This window comes from Monomorium pharaonis, chromosome 7 (genome assembly GCF_013373865.1).
Source record: "Monomorium pharaonis isolate MP-MQ-018 chromosome 7, ASM1337386v2, whole genome shotgun sequence".
Classification (NCBI taxonomy): domain Eukaryota; kingdom Metazoa; phylum Arthropoda; class Insecta; order Hymenoptera; family Formicidae; genus Monomorium; species Monomorium pharaonis.
This window is the reverse complement of record NC_050473.1, coordinates 2042497-2069793: the sequence shown is the minus strand read 5'-3', so window position 1 is coordinate 2069793 and position 27297 is coordinate 2042497. Positions and strand designations below refer to the sequence as shown.

Genomic DNA, 27297 nt, shown 5'->3' with positions numbered 1-27297 from the left:
ACGCTCACGAAATACCGACATGCATAAGCATCCATGCCTAGAGAACATTTCATTTCCAAGAGTGAATTCTCACGGATAATGTAATCTCGATTGTTTAACTCAATGCCAATTTTGCTCTTTTCCTTTTAAAGCCAGCTGTTCTGGCTTTAATAATGCAATTAATTACACTAAAATTACTAATGACGATCTCGATTTACATTATCCAACGGAAACTCGAGCTTTCCACTTCGCGTATCTTCTTCTGACTGTGACTCGTGTCCGCAGGTGCGCGAACCTTCCCGGCGAGGTCCTTCCCGCCTGATGGAACGACCTTCGCTCAGGTCGGTCTAGGGCAGAAGCTCAGCAAGGAAATACCACCGTACGGCTACTGGAACATGCAATTTTACCAATCGGAAGCCGCCTACGTTCGCTTCGATTACAGCATCCCGCGTGGCGCGAGCATCGGCGTGTACGCGAGGAGAAACGCGCTGCCCACGCACACGCAGTATGACCTACTCGAAGTCCTCAGCGGTTTCAAGGCTCGGACCACCAGGGCGTCCCATGTTAGTGTCATTGTATGTGCCGCTAACCCATTTTTATTTCTCTTTCTTACATACCGTAACATAATCTCAGGTAGAGCATTTTTTTCTTTTTTTTTTACTCCTCCCTCCCCCTATATCTCGACAACGAATACGTACACGCGATTGATTCAAGCAGTAACAGTTTAATTTAATTTCAATTTTCGATGATCTTCACAGCCTTCGATTAAGAAAGAGGTGACCCAGTACATGGAGCCGGGACATTGGTTCCTTTCGCTTTATAATGACGACGGAGATCCTCACGAAGTCTCGTTCATCGCCGTGATCGCGGAGGATATGACGCACAACTGCCCGAACGGTTGTAGCGGCAAGGGCGAGTGTCTTCTAGGTCATTGTCAGTGCAATCCTGGTTTCGGTGGCGAAGATTGCAGCGAGAGCGTCTGCCCTGTTCTCTGCAGTCAAAGAGGTGAGCTTGTATTTTTAATAAAAAATATCTCGGTCAAAAGTTAATTGATAATCGGCTCTTGTTTGTTTTAATTGTGCAAATGTGCATCGGTTTTACCGGTAATTCGTATTTACTTTTGTATATATTGTATATATACCATGTGCATATATATTATTATATAAAATTATTGCTATAGAAATATTGAGAAATCTGCGATAATAGGATTCAACCGTTTGGTTAAAATAACATTAAATTGAAATCCGTATTGGAATTTTAATAAACTTCAAAAATCGGTTATTGGTTACGGGTTTGATTAAAATCCTATTGAAATAGAAAGAAATAACGATTGGTAGGTTTTTTAACCGATTAAAAAAAACCAAGTCCGCGCGGCTTCGTTTATTGATTTCTTTTAAATAGAAATCAAAGCCGATTACGTTTCACTCGTTTCAGTATTGCACTTTTGCAAATACTCACGATACATGTTAATTTCCTGGTGCTTGGTGCACCAGTTTCTTTCCCAGTGCACTCGCGAAGTGAATATTTATTTGTTGTAAATAAAATATAGTAACTTTTAATTTTCGAGAGAAGTGCAGCAATGTATTTTTGTAATTTCTAAATCTAATGAATTGAAATACAAATATTTTCAATGTCGGGGTTAGTCGAGATAATCGCGTCGCGTCGAACTTTAATCGTTAAAAGGTCCCAAAAATGCCGAAATCAATTTTGCGAATCAAGTCTCACGCGCGTAAACACTCTTCCGTTCGCGTCTCGTCAATAAATAATCCTGTCGTTCCGATTTAGGCGAGTACATAAACGGCGAATGCCAATGCAATCCCGGGTGGAAGGGCAAGGAATGCTCCCTGCGACACGACGAGTGCGAAGTGCCCGACTGCAACGGCCATGGTCATTGCACCAATGGGAAATGCAACTGTGTACGTGGCTACAAGGGGAAGTACTGCGAAGAGGTCGACTGTCCGCATCCGACTTGCTCGGGCCACGGTTTCTGCGCCGAGGGAACGTGCATCTGTAAAAAGGGCTGGAAAGGAGCCGACTGCAGTCAAACGGACAAGGAGGCACTGCAGTGCCTGCCAGGCTGCAGCAGCCATGGGACTTTCGATCTGGATACTCAGACCTGCCTCTGCGAACCCATGTGGTCTGGTGATGATTGCTCGAAAGGTGAGTGAATGAATGAACGACCATGACTACATTTCAGAAAATTATCGAGCAAGAGAACTTGCTCGTAAATATGTCATTTTTTCAAAAAGGATAAAAAATAGAAAATTAATTATAATTTATGATAGGATTAAAGATACAAAAATTAAAAATAAGAGAATTAATGCTAGCTTGTTCTACACTATTTTAAACTTTTTATCTCTTTTTATCGATTTTTTTCTATGATAAATATCTCGAAGTATTTTGAACGATTAATTTTGTTATTTGACATTTATGCTTATAAATTTATTTTAAAAATTACAGCAGATATGTTGATATTAATGCTCTTGAGACAAGGATGTCTACATGACATTTAAAATCAGCGAAATAATCGCGATATGAAACGGGGTTAAAAGTATCGATCGTACGTTCGTAGTTTCGGCGAACTGACGATTCCTATGTTTCCAGGTTTCTGGGTGATGGCGGAACTTACGAAGTAATTCTTACGAAACTGTCTCACGCGAGATTAACTGTCTACTTTTCTAAATCCCCTCTCGTCTCATAATTTCGTTTTACTTGTCGGGTGATCATCGCTTTGCTTTTGAGTGTCCGCTTCTAGAGACTAACACTATTTCTGAATATTTCGAGCGGCCGTTTTCAAGCCTCTCCCTTCGCTGTGTTTCAGAACTGTGCGATCTTGATTGCGGCCCTCATGGGCACTGCGTAGACAACGCTTGTGACTGCTTGCCAGGCTGGTCCGGCGAGCTGTGCAATCTGAAGCAATGCGATCCCCGTTGCAATGAACACGGACAATGCAAGAATGGCACGTGTCTATGCGTCACCGGATGGAATGGAAAACACTGCACGATGGAGGGCTGTCCGAATTCCTGTTCCGGTCATGGACAGTGCAGGGTGTCGAGCGATGCGCAATGGGAGTGTCAGTGCTATAACGGCTGGGACGGCAAGGATTGCAGCGTGCTCTTAGAACAGAATTGTAATGATGGGCGAGACAACGATAAAGGTACAGCGTTTAAACACTCATTATTTAATTTTTTTATATTAACTTAATGCAAAGGAGAAATTTGCACAATATGCGATAAGAAAAGATTATTATTTGCATAGTGTGCGATATCTCATAGATATTGGTCTGTTTCTACCAACGTAGATTAATTTTAAATCGCGGTTTAATTTACTCTTTTATTTTTTTCTAATTTTTAAAATTAGAATAAAATAACAAGTAAGTTAAACCTAGATTAAATTTAATCTATGTTGATAAAAACGGACCATAATTCATTTAATTTCAAAGTTAAACAATAGGTAAAATAAACTAAAGGATAAAGGTGATATGCAAATTAAAATTTTACTTGTGTTTGTTCAAAGTTTATTTCTAGATTTTTTAAATAAAGCAACTCTTGTTAATAAAGTATATTTTTTCCTTCTAACTTTAATAGAAAATAATATGTTTTTTAGATGGTCTCATTGATTGTGCCGATCCAGAATGTTGCTCCAATCACATATGCCGTAGCAGCCAGCTATGCGTTTCAGCTCCTAAGCCAATCGATATATTACTACGAAAACAGCCGCCCGCCATCACTGCATCCTTCTTTGAAAGAATGAAATTCCTAATCGACGAGGGCAGTCTGCAGAACTACGCTCGTCAGGAGACCTTCAACGAGAGGTAAGTTCACTGTCGATTGTTAAGCGAGACTTTCCCTTCACATCCTTGCGACCAATGTCGTCGTCATGATCCTCGTCGTCAACGCGTTGAAATCGTTAGAGAAAATTGTCCGTCCCGATGTCGATGTTGCGTCTAAAGTCTGCGTGTCTCTAAGTAAAGAAATAAAATAGGAACACATGCGCGATTATGAGAGAATGGCAGCATTAAATAGAAACACATTAATCACTGATGCTATTAACTGACGCTTTCTTTTACATATGGATTATATATCAATTACACAATTAAATTTTTCTCAACATAAATACTATTAAACGGAATTTATTAATGAATCTTTTATAACGATTAAGTCTCAAATAAAATTCACTGAAAGTATTCTTGCGCGCGCGAAGAAATAAGACATTTTATTATTTAATTTGATTTTTAAAGCTTTTATAAGAGATTTCTCAAATTTCCAATAGCTTACGGCTCGAAAACTATTGATGGGTCAACATCGTTATTAAGGTCACATGTATTTCAAATTAGGCAAAGGATCCGTATGGCAAAGGAAGTGCATGGGGGAGAGCCCGTGTAAAAGCGTGAATCGCGAAGGTCGAGAAAGTTGCATGCTCGACGGAACGACTAAAGGTTATTAATAATACGAATATACGGTCCCTTTGACTCGAGCCGGGAACCGAATCGGTTGAAAGATTAGTCGGGCAAAGCTGATCGATTTCTATTTTTAACTAAGCGGGAAGAAGCGCGCACACATAGAGAATAGGGTCCCAGCTTCTCTCTCTCTCTCTCTCTCTCTCTCTCTCTCTCTCTCTTCTTTCTTCTCTCTCTCTCTCTCTCTCTCTCTCTCTCTTCTCTCTCTCTCTCTCTCTCTCTCTCTCTCTCTCTCTCTCTTTCGCTGGGACCCGGTAATCTTTAGCTGCCTCTGCGCGCATATTACAAGATACACGCATACCCCTGTACATCTCTCTCAAATACACATGTATTACCGACAGTACAGACACGAGGATGCATATACATAGATTTCAATATATTATATCTGCGTTGTTGTGACCCGTGTGAAATCACATCCCAACAGTTTTCTACATATGTTTTGTACGTACGTGTGCGCGAGCGTGTGCCCTGCACTAAACCCCCGCCCCTTCCCCCTCGTTTCCATCAATCTATTTCTCTTTCTCTCTTTCATTCTCTTCTCTGTCTATACCCCGATCTTTATCGCAGTCCCTTACTATCATCTATCTATCGGTATATCAATCCAACCCTCGTTCTCTTTCGATACTTTTTCTTTCTCTCTTTCTCATGTCCGTCCGAGTGGAGCTTGCGTGAATGTGTGAGTTCATGTTTAAGCCTCGAGCTTTTCGCTCATCATGCCGACTAAGGGGGTGGGAAGGGGATACAATAACCGGACAGTTTTTTCTCCCCGACGCGTCGAGTCCATTGGAAGGGACCGGCAAATTCTAGTAATCCGGAGACGCGACGTATCGAAATTCTTCATAAAAGCGGAAAGTTTTCCTCAGACTCTTCTATATTTTCATCTCCGCCTCTGAAAATCCTTTGACACTTTTTTTTCTTCCCGTCTCTTTTTCTCTTTCCTAACCCGCTTCCTCAGTCCTACGTCTTCCTCTTCCTATTTTCACCTTTAATCGCAATCATTTTAACTCGGCTCTGTTTTATCCGTGCTGCCCGGTCAGTATGTTCTGGAATCACTTCAACACAAGGTAAGAAAACCAGACGTCGATAAAGCTCGACTAAATGAACGAGGATCCGTAATAAGATCCGTCGTAGCAATAATAATGAAAGAACCTACTGCTGTTTGATAATATTTTCGTGCATTTGGTATCTCTCACGTATCTGTACATAAATACATCCTGCATCCTGATCACGACGAGCCGTGCGTGTGTGCGTTCGACTGCGCTTGAAAAGGCTGACCTCTCTCGATTTGATCGAATCTCAGCAGGTCTCTTTGGATCATGTACTTTTGCATCTCACATTCGGAATATCAGTCATTTTCCCGTTGGTAAAAGAACTTGGATATTCATAATTATAAGCATCAGGAGAAAGAATGTCATTACTCTCAACTATGCTGATGATATCTACGTTCTTTCATTGACTTAAAAATAACAAGATACTATGAAAAATCGATACATGATCCAAAAGTATCTATCTTGACAGTTGGAACACATTCCACGATCGTTCGAGCTCGCACTTCGTCCTCCGTTGTTGTTGAACACATTCTCGTGTTGCATGGTTCAGTTACCTTTTGATTCCTACGTTGTGTTTCGTGCCTTTTACGTTGAGCTTCCGACTTTGTGTTATTTGTGTATATATACAATATATATGTATATTGACTATACTTATGTAAGTAGTGACGTGTCCTCGATCATTACGCTCCAGTGCCAAAGAAGCACGATTGTTGAAGATTCGACTGTTGTACACTACATTTCGTTGCTTATTTAATAAATTACAGATAACTACAATTTAACAGAAAGATTCGAAAAAATTTTGAAATATCAAAATGAAAAAGAAAAAAGAGAAATTCATCGATCACCGATATTTGTGCAACGGACAGTCCAAGAATAGTTCCTCTTTAGCACTGAGAAGCAAAATTGATGAAAGTACATCGCGTTGAATATTTAACGTGTCTGCATACACGATTGGCGATTAACACCCGATATCGAGATAATTATTAACCGGCGAAAGGATTCTGTCACATATATACGAGTAAATGGACGCACATCACCCTTCAATGCAAATTCACCCTTGATTGCCCCTGTCTTTTTAAACGTTCATGAGAGGCGCACTTAGCGTTTAATTATAGCGATTTTCCCCATCACAGATATCGAACTATGGATCAATCTTAAAGATTTATTCTTAAAACACACTTGGGCCTGAAGAAAAACACCTGAAGTTTTCTGTACCTATACTTTATTATTGCTTTATTTTAATAGATATAATTTCATTATAACGTACAAATAAAAGAAAGATATTCCTAATTTTTTATTAATAGTACATATTTTGCTCATCTATTATTATTTTGACGAATTCACAAGAACAAAAAGCACGCGTCTAATTTATCTACTAGTTAAATCTTAGTTTTTTTTAACAAAACATTAAGTCAGATCTCTTAGGCGTTACCAAGTGACAGTATCTTCTCGTCGGTGTTCACTCTAAAGAGGAAATGTCCGAGAAAAGTTTGAAAAACAGTAAAACGTAGTAGATTGAGATTAGTCTAGAGAATAGCGATTGCTTTGTTGGTAGTGTACGACGAAGCACACAAAGAGATGATTATCTTAGATCTATCTACTCGTTCGCGAGTTTCCTGCGATTAACACGGTCGTTGTCTAACAGCCGATCGGCCGTCATACGTGGACGCGTTGTCACACAACTCGGCACGGGATTGATGGGAGTGCGGGTCAGCACCAGCACGCCGCTGGAAGGCTTTACCCTCACTCGGGACGACGGCTGGTTCGATCTCCTGGTGAACGGCGGCGGTGCCGTAACTTTGCAATTCGGCAGATCACCTTTCAAGCCGCAAAGCCATATCGTCTTCGTGCCTTGGAATGAGGTGAGTCCAAATTTCTCATGACGTAATAAACACATTGCGTATCTTAGGAAATTCTTGATATTTATTTTGCGATTAAATACAAGATAATAAGGGTCTCATTTGTTTCGTTTTAGGTCGTCATCATCGACAAGATCATTATGAGCACCGCTGAGGAGAAGGCACCCATACACGTTCCGCATGCGTGCGCGGCTCACGATTACGATCTCATGAAGCCGGTTGTCCTGGCGACTTGGAAACACGGTTTTCAGGGTGCTTGCCCGGACAAGAGTGCCATTTTAGCGGAATCGCAAGTCATACAGGAGAGCTTGCAGATACCCGGAACGGGCCTAAATCTGGTATATCACAGTTCCCGTGCGGCCGGTTATCTCTCTACTATACAATTGCAGCTGACTCCGGAAGTCATTCCACCAACGTTGAATTTGATACATTTGAGGATCACGATCGAGGGTATACTCTTTGAGAAAATCTTCGAAGCCGATCCCGTGATCAAATTTACTTATGCCTGGAACCGTTTGAACGTTTATCGCCAACGCGTTTACGGAGTGACGACCGCTATGGTCAAGGTCGGCTACGAGTACAGCGATTGCAAAGACGTCATCTGGGACGTGCAAACGACAAAATTGAGCGGTCATGACATGTCTATTTCGGAAGTCGGCGGTTGGAATCTGGACATTCATCATAGGTACAATTTCCACGAGGGTATCTTGCAAAAAGGCGACGGCTCGAACATTTATCTGAAGCACAAACCGAGAGTTATTCTTACCACGATGGGAGATGGTCATCAAAGACCATTAGATTGCTACGACTGTGACGGGCAAGCTTCCAAACAGCGTCTCTTAGCGCCCGTTGCTCTTGCCACTGCCGCAGATGGCTCCATTTTCGTCGGTGATTTTAATCTAGTCAGGAAGATCCTCGTCGATGGAACAGTTAGAACTGTGGTCAGACTAAAGTACGTAGCTAATATTGTTTAGCAATAATTTTTTGTAACTTCTTTGATTCTTTTTTTTATCTCTTAAAAATTTTATTTTAAGATAAAAATCTTCACATTATAGGACATGTTCTTATAAATTAATCGGTGATCTCTGCATATAATTTTTGATGTACTTATACAAAATTTAGAAATATTAAATCTTATTTAAGTTGATGGACACTTTTTATAATTTTGATCTTGATATAATTCCAAGATCGGAGCGGTGCCTCTAAAAAAATATCTAATTAATTTGTAAAATTTTTTTTAGTGCAACCAGAGTATCATATCGTTATCACATTGCTCTGAGCCCTCTGGATGGTGTTCTCTACATATCGGATCCAGAATCCCATCAGATTATTCGCGTTCGCGATACTAATGACTACACGGATCCTGATCGTAATTGGGAGGCAGTAGTCGGCTCCGGGGAACGTTGTCTTCCCGGCGACGAAGCTCACTGTGGTGACGGTGCTCTCGCGCGAGACGCTAAACTCGCTTATCCCAAGGGCGTTGCAGTTTCTGCAGATAACGTTCTGTACTTTGCTGATGGAACGAACATCCGAATGGTTGATAGGGACGGCATTATTACCACTGTGATCGGCAATCACATGCACAAATCGCATTGGAAGCCGATACCCTGCGAAGGCACGTTGAATGTCGAGGAAGTTCATCTTCGTTGGCCAACCGAATTAGCGATCAATCCTCTGGACAACTCGCTGCACATGATCGACGATCACATGGTCCTCCAGCTGGCACCGGATGGTCGCGTTAAAGTCGTCGCTGGTCGTCCACTTCACTGCGCCTCGCCATCGGCTTCGTTCGACACGGAACTTGCAACTCACGCTACCCTCGTGATGCCACAGAGTATTGCTTTCGGTCCGTCTGGCGATCTCTACATCGCCGAGAGTGATTCGCAGAGAATCAACCGCGTTCGCGTGATCGGCACCGATGGCAAGATATCACCATACGCCGGCGCCGAATCCAAGTGTAACTGTCTGGAACGCGGTTGCGATTGCTTCGAGGCCGATCACTACTTGGCGTCCACCTCTAAATTCAACACCATATCCGCGGTAGCGGTTTCGCCCGATGGAGTGGTACACATCGGCGACCAGGCCAATTATCGAATCCGCTCGGTGACAGCAAGCATTCCCGATGCAAGTGGCGCGCGAGAATATGAGATCTATGCGCCTGACACGCAGGAGATCTACGTGTTCAATCGGTTCGGCCAACACATTACCACGAAGAATATTCTAACGGGCGAGACCGTGTATATCTTTACTTACAATGTCAACACTAGCAACGGTAAGCTCAGTACAGTAACGGACGCGGCTGGCAACAAGGTCTTTTTGCTTAGAGATTATAGCAGTCAAGTAAATTCGATCGAGAATACGAAGGGACAAAAATGCAGACTAAGGATGTCCAGAATGAAAATGCTGCACGAATTGAGCACGCCCGATGATTACAACGTCACCTTCGACTATCACGGACCTACGGGCTTACTAAAAACAAAGCTTGACAGTACCGGACGTAGTTACGTCTATAATTATGATGAATTTGGTAGACTAACGAGCGCAGTAACTCCAACGGGCAAAGTGATCAGCTTAACGTTCGATCTCAGTCTGAAAGGTGCCGTAGTAAAAGTTGGACAGAACAACAGGAAACCTATCTCGATGCTAATCAAAGGATCTTCCGTTGTTACGAAGATCGGAGAAGCCGAGCAAAGAACAACGGCTCTTGCCGATGGTTCAGTCGGAAGGGTGACACCGTGGGCTCACACTGTTAGCACCGATTCGATGCCGTATTCGATTCTGGCGGAGATCGAGCCTTTACTGGGTGAGAGCTATCCTGTGCCAGCTAAACAGAGAACGGAAATCGCTGGGGATTTAGCTAATCGCTTCGAATGGCGATACTTCCTTCGAAAAGTCCAAGGAAATAAGAAATCCAGTAACACGAAGACAATCGCCCAAGTCGGTAGGAAGCTCCGTGTCAATGGCGAAATCCTGCTGTCTCTTGAATACGATAGAGAGACGAATTCTGTGGCAGTGTTTATGGACGATCGGGTAGAATTGTTGAACGTCACATATGATAGAACGGCTAGGCCGGTCAAGTGGGGACCAAGAAACGGCATCTTTGCCGGTGTTGAGTTGGAATACGATCGATTCAGCAGACTGACAAGTTGGACATGGGGTGACATCAGCGAAACTTACGGCTTTGATAGATCAGGCCGTTTGTACGAAATCAAATACAGCGATGGTACCTCTATGGTGTACGCTTTCAAGGATATGTTCAGCGTTCTACCGTTGAAGGTCACTACACCGCGTGGAAGCGATTATCTTCTTCAATATGACGAAGCAGGAGCGTTGCAATCGTTGACTACACCGAGAGGGCACATCCATACGTTCTCTCTTCAAACTTCTCTCGGATTTTACAAATATCAATACTATTCACCGATGAACAGACATCCTTATGAAATTCTTTACAATGACGATGGACAGATTCTCGCCAAGGTGTATCCCCATCAAAGCGGAAAGGTTGCTTACGTCTACGATCATGCTGGGAAACTCGAAACCACACTTGCTGGTGAGTGGCATTTTCCGATACAGTTAAAGTAATATCTATTTTATCCCCTTTTATTTCTCAATCAAATTTTATTAGGTATAATAAAAAAATATTATTTCATTACATTTAATTTATAAAACATGCCATTTATAAAACATCCCAAATGTTAGAGATACAATCGTTAATCACAAATCATGAATCTCTTTTCTTAGGTCTCTCCTCAATACATTACACCTATCAAGAAACAACCAGTCTGGTACGTAGCATTGACATTAATGAGCCGAACTTTGAGATGCGCATTGAATACAAGTATCACGCTGGTATCGTAAAAGACGAGAAGATCAAGTTTGGCAGTAAGAGTGGTATGGATAATGCGCATTACCGTTATCAGTACGATGGTAACGCGCGCATATCCGGTATCGAAGTCGATATCAACGGCAAACAATTACCTCAGCTTCGTCTCAAATACAACCAGAATCTCGGGGTACTGGAAGGCGTTGGTGATCTCAGGATATACAGAAATCTCTTCAATAGATCGGTCATGCAAGACAGTAGCAAACAGTTCTTCACGGTCACCGACTATGATGAGCACGGACGCGTGAAAACCGTGCTGATAAACATCAGATCGTTCGACGTGTTCCGTATGGAACTTGAATATGATAATCGTAATCGCATCAAGATGAGAAAGCTCACGATCGGAAAGGAATCGATGGAGAAGAAGGAATGGTCCAGGATGGAGAAAATTACATATAACGCAGACGGTCATGTGCTGGAGGTGGCGGACACGGAGAATAATTGGCAGTACGCATACGACGAAAATGGTAACGTGATCGGCGTGACGGAACATAACGAGAAGATTACCTTGGGCTACGACAGCGGCGATCGTGTGGTTCAGTACGGTGACGTTGAGTTTAATTCGTATGATGGACGCGGCTTCGTCGTAATTCGCGGAGAGCACAAATACCGGTATGTATATTTTTTTATTTAATAAATTTAAAAATATAAAAGATTTGTTTTCTGCAATATATATAAAACAAAATAGAATTTAATTCTCTTAGAACTTTAAAATTATGTAAATTCGCGTATAAAAATCCTTTTCTTTTTTTTCAGATACAACTCGCGCGGCCAGCTGATTCACGCGTCGGAGCACAAGAAATTCCAAATCTGGTATTTCTACGATGACCGCGGTCGATTAGTGTCCATGAACGACGACCGAGAAAATATCACTCAGTTCTTCTATGCGAATCCAAAGACTCCAGATTTGATAACGCATGTGCACTTCCCGAAATCGTCCAAGACATTCCGATTCCTCTATGATTCGCGCGATTTCCTGATGACCGTGGAGACGTCCGAGCAACGCTTCTATGTTGCGACAGATCAAAATGGCTCGCCTCTCGCTCTTTTTGATACCAACGGTAATCTTATCAAGGAGATGCGGCGTACTCCCTTCGGCAAAATTATTAAGGACACCAATCCGGACTTCTATCTGCCCATCGATTTCCACGGAGGTCTCTTCGATCCTAACACCAAGTTGATCTATCTGAACAAGAGGCTCTACGATCCGACGGTCGGTCAATGGATGACACCAGCTTGGGAGCAGATGGCCAACGAACTCACCACGCCAACTGACATTTTCATTTATCGGTTCCGCAATAACGATCCAATCAACTTTAAACAGAATGTCGAGTATATGACAGATTTGGGAAGTTGGCTAAAACTATACGGCTACGATATCTCGATGATGCTGGGCTCGGAATACACAAAGCAAATGGTATATCAGCCGAGTGCGATTGTCACATCTCCGCAATTGACTCCAGATTTCGGTGTGATGTCCGGCCTGCAATGCATCGTAAATCGCGTGCAGGAAAAGTTCTCCGACTTGGGCTTCGTTCCCAAGCCGTTGTTGAAGTTGGAACCGAAGACACGAAATCTGTTGCCGCGAGTGGCACATCGTCGGGCGGTCTTTGGCGAGGGTATCCTAGTGTCGCGTGTTGGTGGCCGAGCTCTAGTGAGCGTAGTGGACGGGGTGAACAGCGTAGTGCAGGACGTGGTGACGTCGGTCTTCAACAACTCGTACTTCTTGCCGTTACACTTCAGCGTGCATGATCAAGACGTCTTCTACTTCGTCAAGGATAATGCGTTGAAGATTCGCGACGACATGGAGGAACTTCATCGACTTGGTAGTATGTTCAACGTGTCTACGCATGAAACGACGGAGCACGGTGCAGGTACATGGAAAGAGTTAAGACTTCACAATCCGGATGCGGCCGTGGTGATCAAGTACGGAGCTGATCCCGAGCAGGAGCGGCACCGTATACTGAAGCACGCGCACAAGCGTGCCGTCGAAAGAGCCTGGGAGATCGAGAAGCAATTGGTAATGGCCGGTTTCCAGGGTAGAGGCGACTGGTCGAAGGAGGAGAAGGACGAACTCATTAGCCGCGGCACGGTAGATGGCTACGAGGGCGTCGACATCCACAGCGTGCATAGGTATCCTCAGCTCGCCGACGATCCCGGCAACGTCGCGTTCACCCGCGACACCAAGAGGAAAAGGCGGAAGAGCGGCAACAGGCGCAACAGAACTCACAGGCACGACTCGTGATTCGAGGACACCACGTCGCGAGTTCAGAGTATCGCTTGGGACTTGATTCGCGCGTGAATCCGAGAAGCGAGTATGATGGAACGGGAGAGAAATGGAGCAGCGCGTCGATGAGAAATCGTTCTGCCGCTGCGTGTCGTAAACTTGCATTTAAACTGCCATTCACGCGAGCGGTCGGCGACGTCGCTTCCTTTCTCTCCTCAATTCTCCTCTCGGCCTCTTGTCCTCCCCCCCTCCCCGCTCGTCTTCGACACGCGATATCTACCATGAGCGACCACGATGGCCCTTTATCCGGTGCAACCTACCCCGTCGATGTGCCATAAGCGCATCCACGCGATTGCGATCTATCCTAGATTCCTAGATCAATCAGTCGTGCATGCGAAGACGGCGGGTGTGGGAACGGATCGCGAAGTGTCAAAATTAAGCTAGTCGCATTATTAACGAAATGAAGAATATAAAGCTTGTTATACATGGTGATTAGTTTATAGAGAAACGGAAAGACACGAGAGAGAGAGAGAGAGAGAGAGAGGGAAGGAGAAAGAGAGAAAGAGAGGTGGTAAAAATCAACGCGTGGAAGTATGACAGGAACGAAAGTGCGTGCGTGAACTTTCAAAGTGCCGTCCGCGACGAAATCCGGTAGTGTTTTCGCGAAAAGGAGGGTGGGTGGGAGTATAGAGTGTGTCTTGGACTTTTTCGGATCGTCGGTCGAATATTCGAGCCCGATGTTATTCAACAGGGTCTACAAGACGCACATAGGCACGCACGCGGGAGCGAAGTCGTCACGTCGGAAAATGCGAGGCGAGAGGATAATTTTCAGTATAAAACAAAATAAAGCTGACATTTTCCGAACGTTCAGTTATCTGACATTCTGTTTGGAATGCTCTCACCTCGTCATTTCCGACGGAGACGTATCTACCCGTGGATAGATACGTCTAAACCAACTGTCCGTGGACGTCGCTGTAGATCGCGTCGCGAGACGCCGTAGAAAAAGCGAGAAATTATGAATGAGAGAATGAGAGAGAGAAAGAGAGAGAGAGAGAGAGAGAGAGAGAGAGAGAGAGAGAGACAAAGAATAGCAGATATACAGCAGATATTTTTAACAAGGCGCAAATTGGTGTACTAGATGCGAAACAAGCAATTGTAAATATAGCTACTCGAACTCTTAATGGTAAATGTAGATAAAATATCGTAACGGAACGCGCGAGAACGATCGTAAACTCAAGTGGAACTGTCGATACCGCTTTTTTATATGTATACAAAAGAGAAGCATGACACGTACATACACATATACGCATGAAGGTACAGGAACTTGTGTCCCCGTGATTGCGCGAACGCAAAAAATGGGATAAGTTCTATCGGACGCGTCGCGATCTTTTTTCGGAAAAAAAATTAATAAATAACGTGAGATTTTGTCGGGAAAAACGCGATATTCGCACGAAACGTACGGTTCACGTTAAATCTCGACCCAGGCCTACGCACGATTAACACAAACACACAAACACACTATCGCTTTAAATCGGATGGCCGGATGCGTAGCATGATCGGCAACGTTATCTCATTGATTTTGCTGGCACGTGCAAACGCGTAATTGAGCCAAGTATAAATGCGGCATCTGGAATCGAAATCTATCAAGTCCATAAAAATGTAAAAAATTTATTTTTAAAAATATAATTTTTTTTGTTTAAATATGTAGTTTTCACAGGATATTGGGCAACTAGAGAAAGAAAACAATATTGATTTTTTAATAATAAGTTTCAAATATATAATAATTTAAATTAAAATTAAATGTTGAAAATTCCTAAAATGCAATAAGTATTAAACAAATTGGTATCAGAAAGTATCAATCAAAAGTTACAATTATCAATTTTTTTGTTTCAGAATTGTTGCGCTGTCCAATTTATCAATACAATTATTTCATTCGAACTTTATAGATAGATTTCAAACTTGATAAATTTTGATCGTGACTGCCTGAGATATAAATCTACCGATTTATCATAGACAATGTAGACACGTGTAAATAGCATCGGTATCACATAAACGTGTAAGAACTGCCGCAGCGTGATATCGTCACATAATAAAAAGTGACGTGACGGGACGAACGATAGTCGTAACGGGATGCGTTGAAGTAATAATGTCCAGATGAAATAATAATAAAAATAATAATATACGATAAGTATAATAGGAATAATAAATAGAGTAATAATAATAACGGAGAAAACGATAATATTACCATTATACGGAAAATGCCCCGCCTATCTTTCTACTAAAAATGAAAAATTATTTTTTGAATTGTGTCGTCGAAGAAGTCCTATGTAACCGTGTGTATGTGGGATCGCCCTGTGAAAAAGAACCTCACCTCCGTGCTCCGCCGAAGAGAGCACCCCGGCAAAAAATAGTTGGATTAACGAAGAATCGATGTATGTAGAGAGATTCGTTTCGTCAAGTTATAAATTCCTAATCCTCAAAATATAGGGGATTGGTTTTACGATGATTGAATTCTTTTCTATATCCTTTAATACGTGTTCCAGGTTTTAATTCCCATCGGGAAGAAAAAAATCAGAAATTTTCGTGAAACGTTGAAATATGAAATTTTTCCTTTATAAAGAATTATATTCTCCCATCAGTACTTTCTCTCTCTTTTTTTAAGTTATTACACTGAACACAATCTTTTATAACGCAATTTTAAAACCAATTTCACTGGTTTCGACGATCAGGCATTTCACGAAATAAATTTCTTTCGATTCATCTTAATTCATCTATTTTTTACGGGGCACAACCTTAGCCCCTCCTCTCTGTAACTGATATAGCTGAACTTGTCGGTGTTTATCAATATTGGGTAAATAAGGAAAAAAAAGTAAAAAGTGTAGAAGTCTGTGGTTCGGGTCGAATGAAGTAACCGACTAATAGAAAGTAAAGAATGCAAAAAACTGATATAACGCATAATATATAAATATATATATATATATAGGGGTACACGGTGGTGAGCCAACGTGCGAGCCCACGGAGCTCCACCACGTTGTGTTCCGCGTAGGCGATATATAATTAAAAGGGAAAAAAATAATAAAAATACATAATCATAACTACAAACGTACGTATTAGTTGACGAGTTAACGTGGAATTTAGCGAACGGTTAAGGAAGTGTGCTAGTGACCTTTACAAGTAACATCGCTGTACATATCCGTTGTGTATAGCCACAGTCAACGCGCCACTGTCTCGCGAAAGTAGTCTTCACGTCCTCGCATCACGAAAGATTTTTATATCACGAAATCGCAAGAGATTTTAGCGACGGGGCCTCGTTAATTTACGACACTCTGTTTTTATACACGACCATCACATTTTTTCAGATCATACGAAAATTCTGGATTGTCAGCCATATCTCTTTCGCAAGCATCACCTTTATAAAGAAATACAAATAGAAATTGATAGAAATCATATAGGTTTTATATTGTAAAAATGAATTAATACAGACTTAACGCGCCGCTAGGATTCTTGTTGTTTCGCAAATACGTACCGTTTAAGTATTTTGAATTTGATAGATTCTTTTTCGCCTTGTTCGAAGGGGGAGCCCGAGGCTGGACGAGGCATATCGATCTGTGATTCATTCCATATGTCAAACCGTCTCGGCACAGAGGCAAAATTTTATTTTCCTCCGTATAAATAGAATAAGGTCGAGAATTCGGTAGCTTTGACGCGGAAAATTGCTCAGCCATCAAAGCCTCGGGACCCAGCTTTAAATACATAGCCTCGCCTACACATTAACTCCTCTCAACCGTAGTTAAATTGCTTCGGAGCGGTTTTCCTTAATACTACTCTAATCTCGAGCGAGCAATTTTCATTGTCACTTCACGTATCGGTACGTGTACGAATATTCGAGAGACGAAAAATTACTTGTTCGAGATTATAAAAATATGGCAGTAAAAATTATAATCTTTCGGCCGCCTCGGTAAAGAATTCAAGCTTCCAATCCGGCACACAAACGCGCGATCCGAGTTGAGCTACAAACTGAGAACATTGTTCGAGAGTGCGTTTTAACGTCGTTAACATTATTTCCATGATTTTCTGTATGTTAACTTGAGAGAGGGAAAAACGATTATCTTTCGAAAAATTTCGAAATTTCTCTTGCGCGTTGATGGACGATTTCAAGTGAATGTATCTTTAAGGATGTTTTGGTTCTACAATATCAGCTAAAAGTTCTCAAAATTTAAAAATTTCGGATTTTTAAGTTTAGTTTTTTCCGACTAAATGATAAAAAATTTGATTCGTGAATGTTTAAATTTTGATTCTGATATCTGTAAAGAAAAGACAACAAAAATTTTGCAGCGGATCTTATTTCGCTACAGTTTTAAATGAATAACTTTTAAATTAATAAGAAAATAATGTTCAAATTTTACAGAGATATTTAATAATAGAATAATCTGTTATTTTATTTTATTTAATAATTACAGTTTAATTTTATGTGTAATTTAAATTTTAATCTGTTAAATTTTTATAATACTGTGAAATATGTGACATACACCCAAATGGAAGAGTGCCTCTCTGACGATGTTCTCGAGTGTTACCTAGAGCGATGCGCGTCCCTTCGATATTGCGTTTCCGATGTTCTCCTCGGCTGTAACGAGTACCGAGGGGACCACGATCCCGTAGCGCTTGTTACTAAATTGTCCATTGACACGCCGTCATCCGACACGCGCGCATTATTGTAGTTTGTAGAGACGCTCAGCATGCGGCAGCGGTTGCCTGGCCTGTAGCGGCCGGGCGGATGTTGCAAATGATTTTCTATGTATGCTCGTCTACTTACAAAAAAATGATACGTAAAAAACGGGAGAGAGAAAAAGAAACAGAAAATGATACGATATGTTTAGGAAAAGAGGAAGTCCTGTACTCGAGTTAACTTTACGCTTAGCGCATGTTTCCTTCGAGCGCAAGAGCCGCGGGTGAGTTCCACTTCCCCGTCGGTTTCTCTCCCTTGGCATTTTTTATTCACGCAAAAAGCGGACGTGCAGCCCGGCAATAAATTCATTCGACTGAATTCATGTAAAATAATCGAACACGCTATTATCGTGTTCTGTAAGAAAGACACGATTCTAAAGAGAAAAAATTGAAGCATATCAGCTTCAAGTTTATGTAATAATTTCGCACAATATTCGCAAGGGATAAACAAAATCCCATACATGGCGTCCGCTAAAAGCGCTATCTTGCCTCTTCGATTCCCCAAATGTTTCCAAACAGATCCAAGAAAATCTCCAAATTTACGCCAGGAGATATTCTCGAGAAACCCGTGATACATGTTTATACCCGAAATGCGAATCCCAAGTACCTCGTGGACGACATTGCGGAATCGAAGGGTCAGGGAGAGAAAGAATTGGGGAGCGCGGGATTTCCCAGCACAGCTCGTCGCGCAAGAGGGTGCAAAATTTATTATTGTTACGCCGGATCACGCTCGGCAAGCGCGATCGACACGCGAAAAAAAGCAATACTTCGTAACTATCGTATATGTCTTTGGATGCCGTTGAAAGTCCGGCGGTAAAACGAGAGACGACGATAATATGTCAAAAGTGAGGAAGGATGCGTGAGAAGCTAAAAGAGAGCGTACGAGCGCATGAGAAAGAGAGATATATATATAAATTAATATATATATATATAAATATATAAATATGCGAGTTGCGATAATTACTGCGAGAGGAAAAGAAGGAAGTCGTGCGCTTTTTCTTTTATATATTGTATACAGGCGAGCCGCGCGAAAGACACAGCTCGTCGGACGCGCTCGTCGGCGCTTCTTTCTATAAGTCACCGAGAAGTTACGGCGGTCGCGTGATATTTCATTTTGTACATATATAATAGGACCGAAAATAATATATCGTTCCGTTGACGACGGAGCGCCTCTCGCGGTCCCGCGATTGGTACATCACGAAACTCTCGCAATACTTCGGATATAGTAAACACGTCTGAGGGTGAATCAGAATTATTAATTGCAATAGTGAACGTCTTTCTTCTATCTCTATTTTTCTTATATGTTGAAAGTTCACACTTTATTAATTCCAAATTATGAAGTCTCCTCCAAGTTCCTAAAAAAGCACTCTTGAAAGCTTTATCTTGTCACAAGATCACTATAGTCAATGAACAAATAAGAAATTGAACTAGTGAACGAATGTAAAACAACTCAATATATTTTCCTGTAAAAAATATTTCAATTATCTCGTTATCGTATCCGGGAAATCGTGAAAATTCGCATACTGGACTTTCGATAAACCCTTGTGCTCGATTTTTAAATATACTCTCGCTATATCCAAAGCATCGCGCGAGACCTTCGTAATCACTCGCGAGCGGTGAGATAAAGAGAGCTGCTGAGTAAAAAAAAAACACGAAGAGCCACAATCGTACGTGACATTGATGTTGTTAATTAGGGTACCTACAATTATCCGTAGCGATGGTAGTTTCGTACATCCGTGCCCGCAAAAGGAAAGAAGGAAAAAAAATCATCACATCGTAGCGACCTTTATACTTTCATATAAAGACGACGGTCTATTTGTACACGAAGGAGATACAAATTTTACTGGCATCTATTCTTGGCATATTGGTGTGACGATGAACGCGATTCAAGTCCCGGGAACAAGTTTAGAATCCTCACGAGGGATTCGAACCAGCGATCACCGACACGACCGATACGCAACGCTCGCCCGTTCGTCTGTACTTTACTTTCTGTTTTTTCGTGAACTTGTACATATTAATTGCGATCATTATGTAAATATCTTGAACACACACGTATAAACGCGCGCGCGCGCGTGCAAGGTTTATTTTAAAATCTACATCATGAGATATGTATACGTATATATATATGTATGTGTGTGTGTGCAAACATATATATATATACATATATGTAAATATATTTACCATGTAATGATATTTAACAATAAGGTAACATATATTCTATACTCTTACACGCTAAGTATTCAATAAATATATCTATAAAATTTCCCCGTGTTTGTGAATGTCTGCCCTTGAACCCATCCCAACGATCCCATCGTATCGTGGCGTCTGAACCATCCAACAAGCCAGACTACATCTCGAATTAACGTTAACACCTCTGTTCATCGGATCCGTTGAAGGGTATTCGTCATTAAGTGTGTCTCACTCCTTGACCTTTGTTACTTTGTCTCATCTCATTTTCCCTGTGCCATCCCCTTACGCGTCTAATCTTCATAAACCCATCCCACAAAAATTCACGAAAGACTTTAGATTAGGTTTATAGACAAATATATATGTACATAAATATAAATACGAATTATATATGATATAGTCTCGCGACGGGTCCGACATGGTCTGACAAGTACCTATGGATACGTGATGTGATGAAAGTTGTTTTTCTATCGATAATAACGAGAAAGTTAATTAAAGTCTTTTAGTAACATCACTAGCAAGTTGTTATCATTATTTCTCTCTCTCTCTCTCTTTCTCTATGTCCACATACATACACGCACATACATACACAGCTATTTGAACTTTATGCGCGTCCAACAAGATCATATCCCTCCTCAGATCTGCTACCTCTTAACAAGACTTTGAATGCGTAAATAGGAACTTATCTGTCGGTGCTAGCAGACAAACTGTATAATAATATAGCGTGCAGTAGTTGTTAATCAGGCGTTACACCGAATGTTTTTTCATGCTGATCCTCCTTTGTATCTGTTACTCTGTAAAAAAAATTATGAGAAGAAAAAGATAATGGCACATTTAGAACTTTTATGTGTAAGTTTATAAGCTATACTGATTATGCTCAGGGAAAATTGCTACATTGTTTATGAGAAACAAAGATACATGTTAACTCTGCCATGACTAAACAAAGTGACTTCTTTTTAACATTTTTCTTATTTTTATTAAAATTAGCATTTCAATTTGCAAGAAAATATCTTTTCCTCTTATTCAGAAATCAAATTCAAAACATTTTTAATTTATTACACCAAGTAATTATTATAATAATAAAGTATTCGATTTTTTAAATATTTTTTAATTATTTTTAGCCGTAGAAGAGTTAACAACGATTAAAAATTTATTTAAGCTAAAAGGAAATACACGTTTTATATTATTTTAATTTAAATTATCACATATATTGTAGGTTTTTTGAAAATTCAAACAACGACCTTTTTCTCCGCAAAAATTATCGGATCAAAAACGCAATACAGAGGAATTGAATACCACAGCTAAGTATATCGTTTTGTACATAATTTTATTGCAAAAGACGTATTCTTCACAGTGGCTTTATTCTTTACAAACAATCGATTATGCTACATTTTCTGTGTAGAAAAACAAGATGGAAGAGATACATGTTACGTTCCCGTTAACTATTATAATCGAATAACGCAATATATTTCATATATATAGCAACTAACAAATTTCATAATTGCCTATTTAAAAGAAACGGAATCAAAGTTATAATTGATTTCTGAGAATGTAACATATATCAGATATTCTTCTCTTTTAAAACAATCTTAAAAAGGAAACATTAATAATTAATGTTACATAGAAACATTTGACAATCTCTCTCAATTAGAGCGACTAGCAACAGAGTTAAGTGCAACTATATTACAACTGATTTACATATATATGTATTATAATAATTTAATCTCTATTTTTTAATGCTGTGAAACTTGTGATTTATTTATATGAAAAATGTTATTAAAAATGAAGGTTTTATTATAGAAAACACAAATTAATGAAAAAGTGTATTTTTAAAGAATGCTTGTATAATTAACACTGAAACTATCGATTTTTATATTCTCTAATCGAAAGAAAAATTGTTTTTCTAAGTACTAAATAAATACTTGTCTAATTATTATCATTTATTTCATCAACGAAATACTTTGTCGATTTGAGTCTCACAATTACAAAACATTATTAATCAGAGAAAGTTAAATTTAAAAAAGAAAATATGTACAATTCATGTAAATTATTTCATAAAACCTAATATATTTGAATGTAAATTATATCGTAATATGAACACTTTGTGAACAAAAATTATATAATATAAGAATTATATATACATGCACTCTTTATTTTTTTTTTTTGTAACTGCATTGTAATTTTCTGGTAAAGCAAATTGGAAGCAGCACCTATTATGGGCTTTTAGGAATTATGGAATGTATATGTTATTAGTAGGAAGTTATTAGAACACATTTGCAAGAAGTATAAATAAAATTAATAAAGAGAAATTTAACGACGCTATCGTCTGATATTTAACTGCTAAAAGTGTTGAGATGGACTAATTAATTTAAATATAGAGCAATATAGAAGATAATACACAATGTACAATAATTTAATCCTCCTCATGTCTTTCGCAGAATATTGTCTGTGCAACAACCATTTTCTAAAACAGTTAATACGTGTACAAAGAATCTTTAGTGGGAAAATACAAAAATATCGCCACATATCTGACCATTTTTTACATTAAATCACTCTCGATAATTTATTTAATATGTGACATTCTTTTTTAGGTATATATTTACATTACATCTAGTTCACTCATTTATTGAGTATTAACGGTTATTATTATAAAAAAAATTTAATCTTGACATTTTTTTTCCATTTCTTTAATTAAAGTCATATTGATACAGGATGTTCCACGTATTTCCATAAAACTTTAATAGTATGTTTTATAAACCAAAAAAATATATAAATATGAGTCTCAAAACACTTTATTAAAAAATTATAGCAAAAATATGGAACAATTTTTCATCTAAGTTTTACCTTTCAAAAGTATCATTCACTCTTGTCAATACAAGCTTAACATCGTAGCAATATTGAGTTATTTTTAACACATGACAAGAACAAGTACAAAAAGATGAGTTTTTCCTATCAAGAACACCATAAAATTGACTAAACTAGATTTATGCATAGTTTTCAATTTTCGTAACACAATCGTGTCACAACTGACAATAGTCTTACGAAAATTCATCCATCCATGTTGTTCAAGAAATTTTCAACATTTTAAAGTTATATAATCGTAGATAAAAATAATTTTTGTACATTTTATATTTATTATAACTAATGAAACATTTTGAGATTCATGTTTATATGGCATTTTTTTAGTTTAGTTCATAGAACATGCTAGTATGGATTGTATCACATGGAAAAACATAAGACGTCTTGTATACTTATCGTAAGATTTCGTTTAACTATATTTTCAGAAACATATATATCTTTCAGAATTATAAAGTGTAATATTAACGTTTAGACATGAGTAGGATTTTTTTAGCATTATTTGTTTCACTGGCATTACACATTTCCTATCTAATAAAATACCTTTTTCTTTATATTTGTTATGAGTAATAAAAATAATAACAGCACATATGTACAAAAATACAAACACAGTATTGATCAGATGACTAAGTTAATCATTCTCTTTAGTGTTGCAATAACAACAATGATGTGGTTATTCACCAACATTGTTACTTACTCAAGGCCCAGAGCCCAATTGATACCTTGAACTAGAAACAAAATTAACGGTTGCCAAGCAACCAGCCACCTTAACCAATCCAACAATTGACCATATAAAACGTGTGGCCGTTGCCAACTACATTATTCATTAAGGCATTTAATAGACATATCGATATAAAATTATCACTAGTAATAATCTTTCGTGTTATGTTATAGAAAGGATACGGATTGCGAAACATTTTTGTTAAGTCAACTTTCTCCTTGCAATAAGGACAGGTTTGTTTTTTTCCCACGATACACCAGCCCCTAATGCAAAATTCATGGAAAACGTGTTCGCAAGTAAGCTTATATGTATTTTCAATCACACCTTCCTCGTGCTCGGAAACTAGAAGTTTATTTCCGCATACTGCGCAAACATTTGGCTCCAAAACCCTGGTCGGCATACTGTCTGGAGTATAATACTGAAAATTAATGTTAAACGTTACAAAATCATAAATGTGCAACATGATATTTAACATTTAGTTGTATGTATACCCCAATGTGCGACGCCATTGTGTCGGCACATATTTCAGCAATGTCCCTTCCTAATACTCCAAAGTAAAGACCATAAAATAGGAACAACATGCCCCAATCCATCCAAACATGAGGCTTAACATTTAATATGATATTTAAACCAAAAAATGTAAATAATATTAAAATATATCCAATTATACCCAGTGCGTAGCTAAGCTTATAGATAAAATAAAACCATTTGTACACTAATCTGTAAACAAATAAATTCTATCAATATTTTATCATTGCTGCCATTATCATCAATAGCACTTGATATTACCTAGGCGTGGTACCTTCTATTGGTCTCTGAATGGCTTTCCTTACTACTAGACCTGTTATACAAGAAGATAAAAGCCATAAAAATATAAATCTCCACCAGTGATTCTTCAAGCTAATTCCAAATGGAATAATCCACATGGCTACTAATGTTACAAGCTACAAAAGAAAAATATTATATTATCATATATGCTTTTCATCATATTTATATTAAATAAAGAAGACAAATATTTTACTTCACCTGATAAGACTTAAAGTGCCTCTTTTTCCATTCGAATAATACAATCTGTGCTACAGTTAATGTCACTAACAATATAATCAACATCTCTGCATGCATAGATTCGTGACCTCTATGCTGTTCATGCATTTTTATGTGCTCTACTCTAAAAAATGTAACATAAATTTCATTAGTATATTTCTCCATGTTTTAATCACAAACGTTACAAGTCAGGCTATAAAAAAATAAAAAATTTTTTGTTATAAGACAACAATAAATTTGTAATTTACCTCCATTTTTCCTCTGGAGTTAGTTCTGCCTCGCTCTAAAAATAAAAAGATTAAAGCTACAGAATACCAAATAATATGTGCAATGAAAATATTTCAAAAAATTTGTCTTAATAAAACAATTGTATGTAATCGTTAACAAGTATTTATATTCAAAGCAAAATTATTATCCATATCAAACTGTTGCAAGTCAGCACATAATGATTATATATGAACGACGTGACTTTGCTCAGGAGGTTATGTTTTGATGACGCGTACTATTTTTATATCATCGAGTGCGATTAAACCCGCAGAGTTTTGGCACATACTTTATTCGGCATTTGATGCATCTGGTGTGTGTCCATCGTGATCACTGTATCTTATTAACGCACAGAGAAAGATGTTTTAATAAACTGACATGAGGCGGCCGCCGCGTTGCAGACACATCTTAGAATATACCGTTACCAGTGCCACACATTTGGAAAATTAGAATGACCGGCATTTGTGTTATCTACATTATCATGAAAAAAATTTAAGTGATATAATCTTTTAAATGATCATACATTATTTGATATTCTTTTGATTTCTCCAACAATTTTTGACAGTTTGAGTTTTCGCAATTCGAATTCTTGAATATAAAATTTTAGGATTTTTCCAAATCGCAATCATTAAAAATGTTCAATATGCTAGTATTTTATTATTTGATTAATATATTTTTCTGGCACTTTACCTATCTCCGAAAATTTAAATTCATGCAGAATTCTCAAAGTTGCGATTCTTAGAATCAATTCGTGTGCCATTTCTTATACTTGACTATATTTTGATAGTTTATATTTTAGAGTTTAGATTTTTGTAACTCGAAATTTTAAACTTTACTAACAAAACTTTTTGCGTATTTAGTATAATTAAGTCTATCAGTTCTTCGCTAATTTCATATATTTTTTTGATGCTTTGGTTTTTAATCATTCAAAGTTTTGTGGTTCGCAAAACATCAAAAATAAAAGAATGTAAGTTTGTTTGCGTCGCTTGAATTTCCCCCCAAAATTTTGTACTTGGAGCAGCGAGATAAATATGTATTTGGGCATGCAAGAGAAAGAAAACGAAGATGCCGAATGCAAAAAGTGCAAGCAACGTGAACAGACCTTATGATAAAGCGGTCATCGCGCGTCATTTTAGATGTTTTCATCCACCAGCGCCTCTATGTGCACAATATGTGCACATTGAACTATGTAGTCAAATATCTATGAATCCCGTAGGTAATGTGTATGACTTTTTGGGTCTCTTCTATGCTATGTCCACGTTTATTTGGTTCTGTTTCATGCTATACCCGTAAATTTTACAATTATATGCATTCATATTTTAAATCTGTTTTATGCAAATGTGCAATACTGACACTGTACAGATATAGCAAGGAACAGAACCAATATTTTATCTCGCATCACGTTTATCACATATCATTTTATTCCACATATACATGATAAAAATTCACTCACTGATTGCTGTCGCTGCTCCTGCTGCTGTTGCTACTGCTACATTCCTTTTCCGGAATATCGAGTCACTTGAATCCATGTGCGAATTCATGCAGCGAGAAATCGCTGGCGACATTCCCTTTCTACGTAGATATTGTGTAGTAGCGACAAATCGTCGGAAGTTCGTCCTGTCTGAACAGCATCGACAAAAGTCGCCACATCGTGCCTTTCAGCTGACAGCAGTAAGCGACCTAAATGATTATGGACCGTCCAGCTTACGTCACATCGCAGTCCGAACTTTGCCTGTGTACGAATGCCGAGTAACTATCGTGAACAAAAAATTTATTTTATTGATCATTTTTTGAGACAACTAATATCTGTCTTAAAAAAAATTTCATAAATCGCGGATTATCTGATTTGTTAACATGATATGTTAACATTATACACATAGTAAAAGTTAATATACAAAATTTAAAAAAAAAATACAAACTTCATGCAAAATTTATGCAGAATTTATACAAAATTTATTCAAGATTTATAGAAAATTCGTAGTTTATTCCTAAAAAATTTTTAATTCTTTTAAATTTTTTATAAAATTATTATTTATTTCACATT

General features: G+C 38.8%; 2 protein-coding genes across 11 annotated transcripts in view; one reads left to right on the top strand and one right to left on the bottom strand.

Annotated features, from left to right (window-relative positions):
- LOC105829490 (teneurin-m) overlaps nucleotides 1-16514 on the top strand; it is a 533228-nt gene extending 516714 nt beyond the window's left edge. For 5 of the 9 annotated variants that reach the window (XM_036289433.1, XM_036289427.1, XM_036289430.1 and 2 more), the window contains 11 exons: nucleotides 265-554; nucleotides 738-984; nucleotides 1765-2139; nucleotides 2801-3136; nucleotides 3586-3793; nucleotides 5476-5502; nucleotides 7133-7349; nucleotides 7463-8298; nucleotides 8588-10896; nucleotides 11088-11841; nucleotides 11986-16514. In XM_036289433.1, coding sequence (XP_036145326.1) covers nucleotides 265-554; nucleotides 738-984; nucleotides 1765-2139; nucleotides 2801-3136; nucleotides 3586-3793; nucleotides 5476-5502; nucleotides 7133-7349; nucleotides 7463-8298; nucleotides 8588-10896; nucleotides 11088-11841; nucleotides 11986-13474 — 7088 coding nt within the window. In that variant the 3' untranslated portion in view covers nucleotides 13475-16514. The remainder of the gene's footprint in view (nucleotides 1-264; nucleotides 555-737; nucleotides 985-1764; nucleotides 2140-2800; nucleotides 3137-3585; nucleotides 3794-5475; nucleotides 5503-7132; nucleotides 7350-7462; nucleotides 8299-8587; nucleotides 10897-11087; nucleotides 11842-11985) is intronic. The other 4 variants (XM_036289434.1, XM_036289436.1, XM_036289432.1 and 1 more) reach the window with 3 other exon arrangements.
- A 3227-nt stretch (nucleotides 16515-19741) lies between these two features.
- On the bottom strand, nucleotides 19742-25701 carry LOC105829491 (RING finger protein 121). Of its 2 annotated transcripts, XM_012668386.3 has the most exons (8): nucleotides 25543-25701; nucleotides 25238-25272; nucleotides 24972-25113; nucleotides 24735-24889; nucleotides 24437-24665; nucleotides 24128-24363; nucleotides 23922-24038; nucleotides 19742-21162 (listed from the first exon to the last, which is right to left on the bottom strand). In XM_012668386.3, exons 1-8 carry the CDS (start codon nucleotides 25576-25578, stop codon nucleotides 21105-21107), a joined length of 1008 nt encoding a protein of 335 aa, XP_012523840.1. In that variant the 5' UTR covers nucleotides 25579-25701; the 3' UTR covers nucleotides 19742-21104. The 2 variants fall into 2 exon arrangements, with proteins under 2 accessions (XP_012523840.1, XP_012523841.1); XM_012668387.3 differs by lacking the exon at nucleotides 19742-21162 and having other exon boundaries at nucleotides 21679-24038.
- Between the last annotated feature and the right edge of the window lie 1596 nt (nucleotides 25702-27297).

What these genes read in the sequence shown, in the direction of transcription:
- LOC105829491 (XM_012668386.3), bottom strand. Translation starts at nt 25,578, where the DNA reads ATGGACACACACCAGATGCATCAAATGCCGAATAAA. An exon ending in GGCACTTTAAGTCTTATCAG is followed by an intron (nt 24,890 to 24,971) that starts GTGAAGTAAAAT and finishes TTTCTTTTGTAG; the next exon opens with CTTGTAACATTAGTAGCCAT. An exon ending in ATAGAAGGTACCACGCCTAG is followed by an intron (nt 24,666 to 24,734) that starts GTAATATCAAGT and finishes ATTTGTTTACAG; the next exon opens with ATTAGTGTACAAATGGTTTT.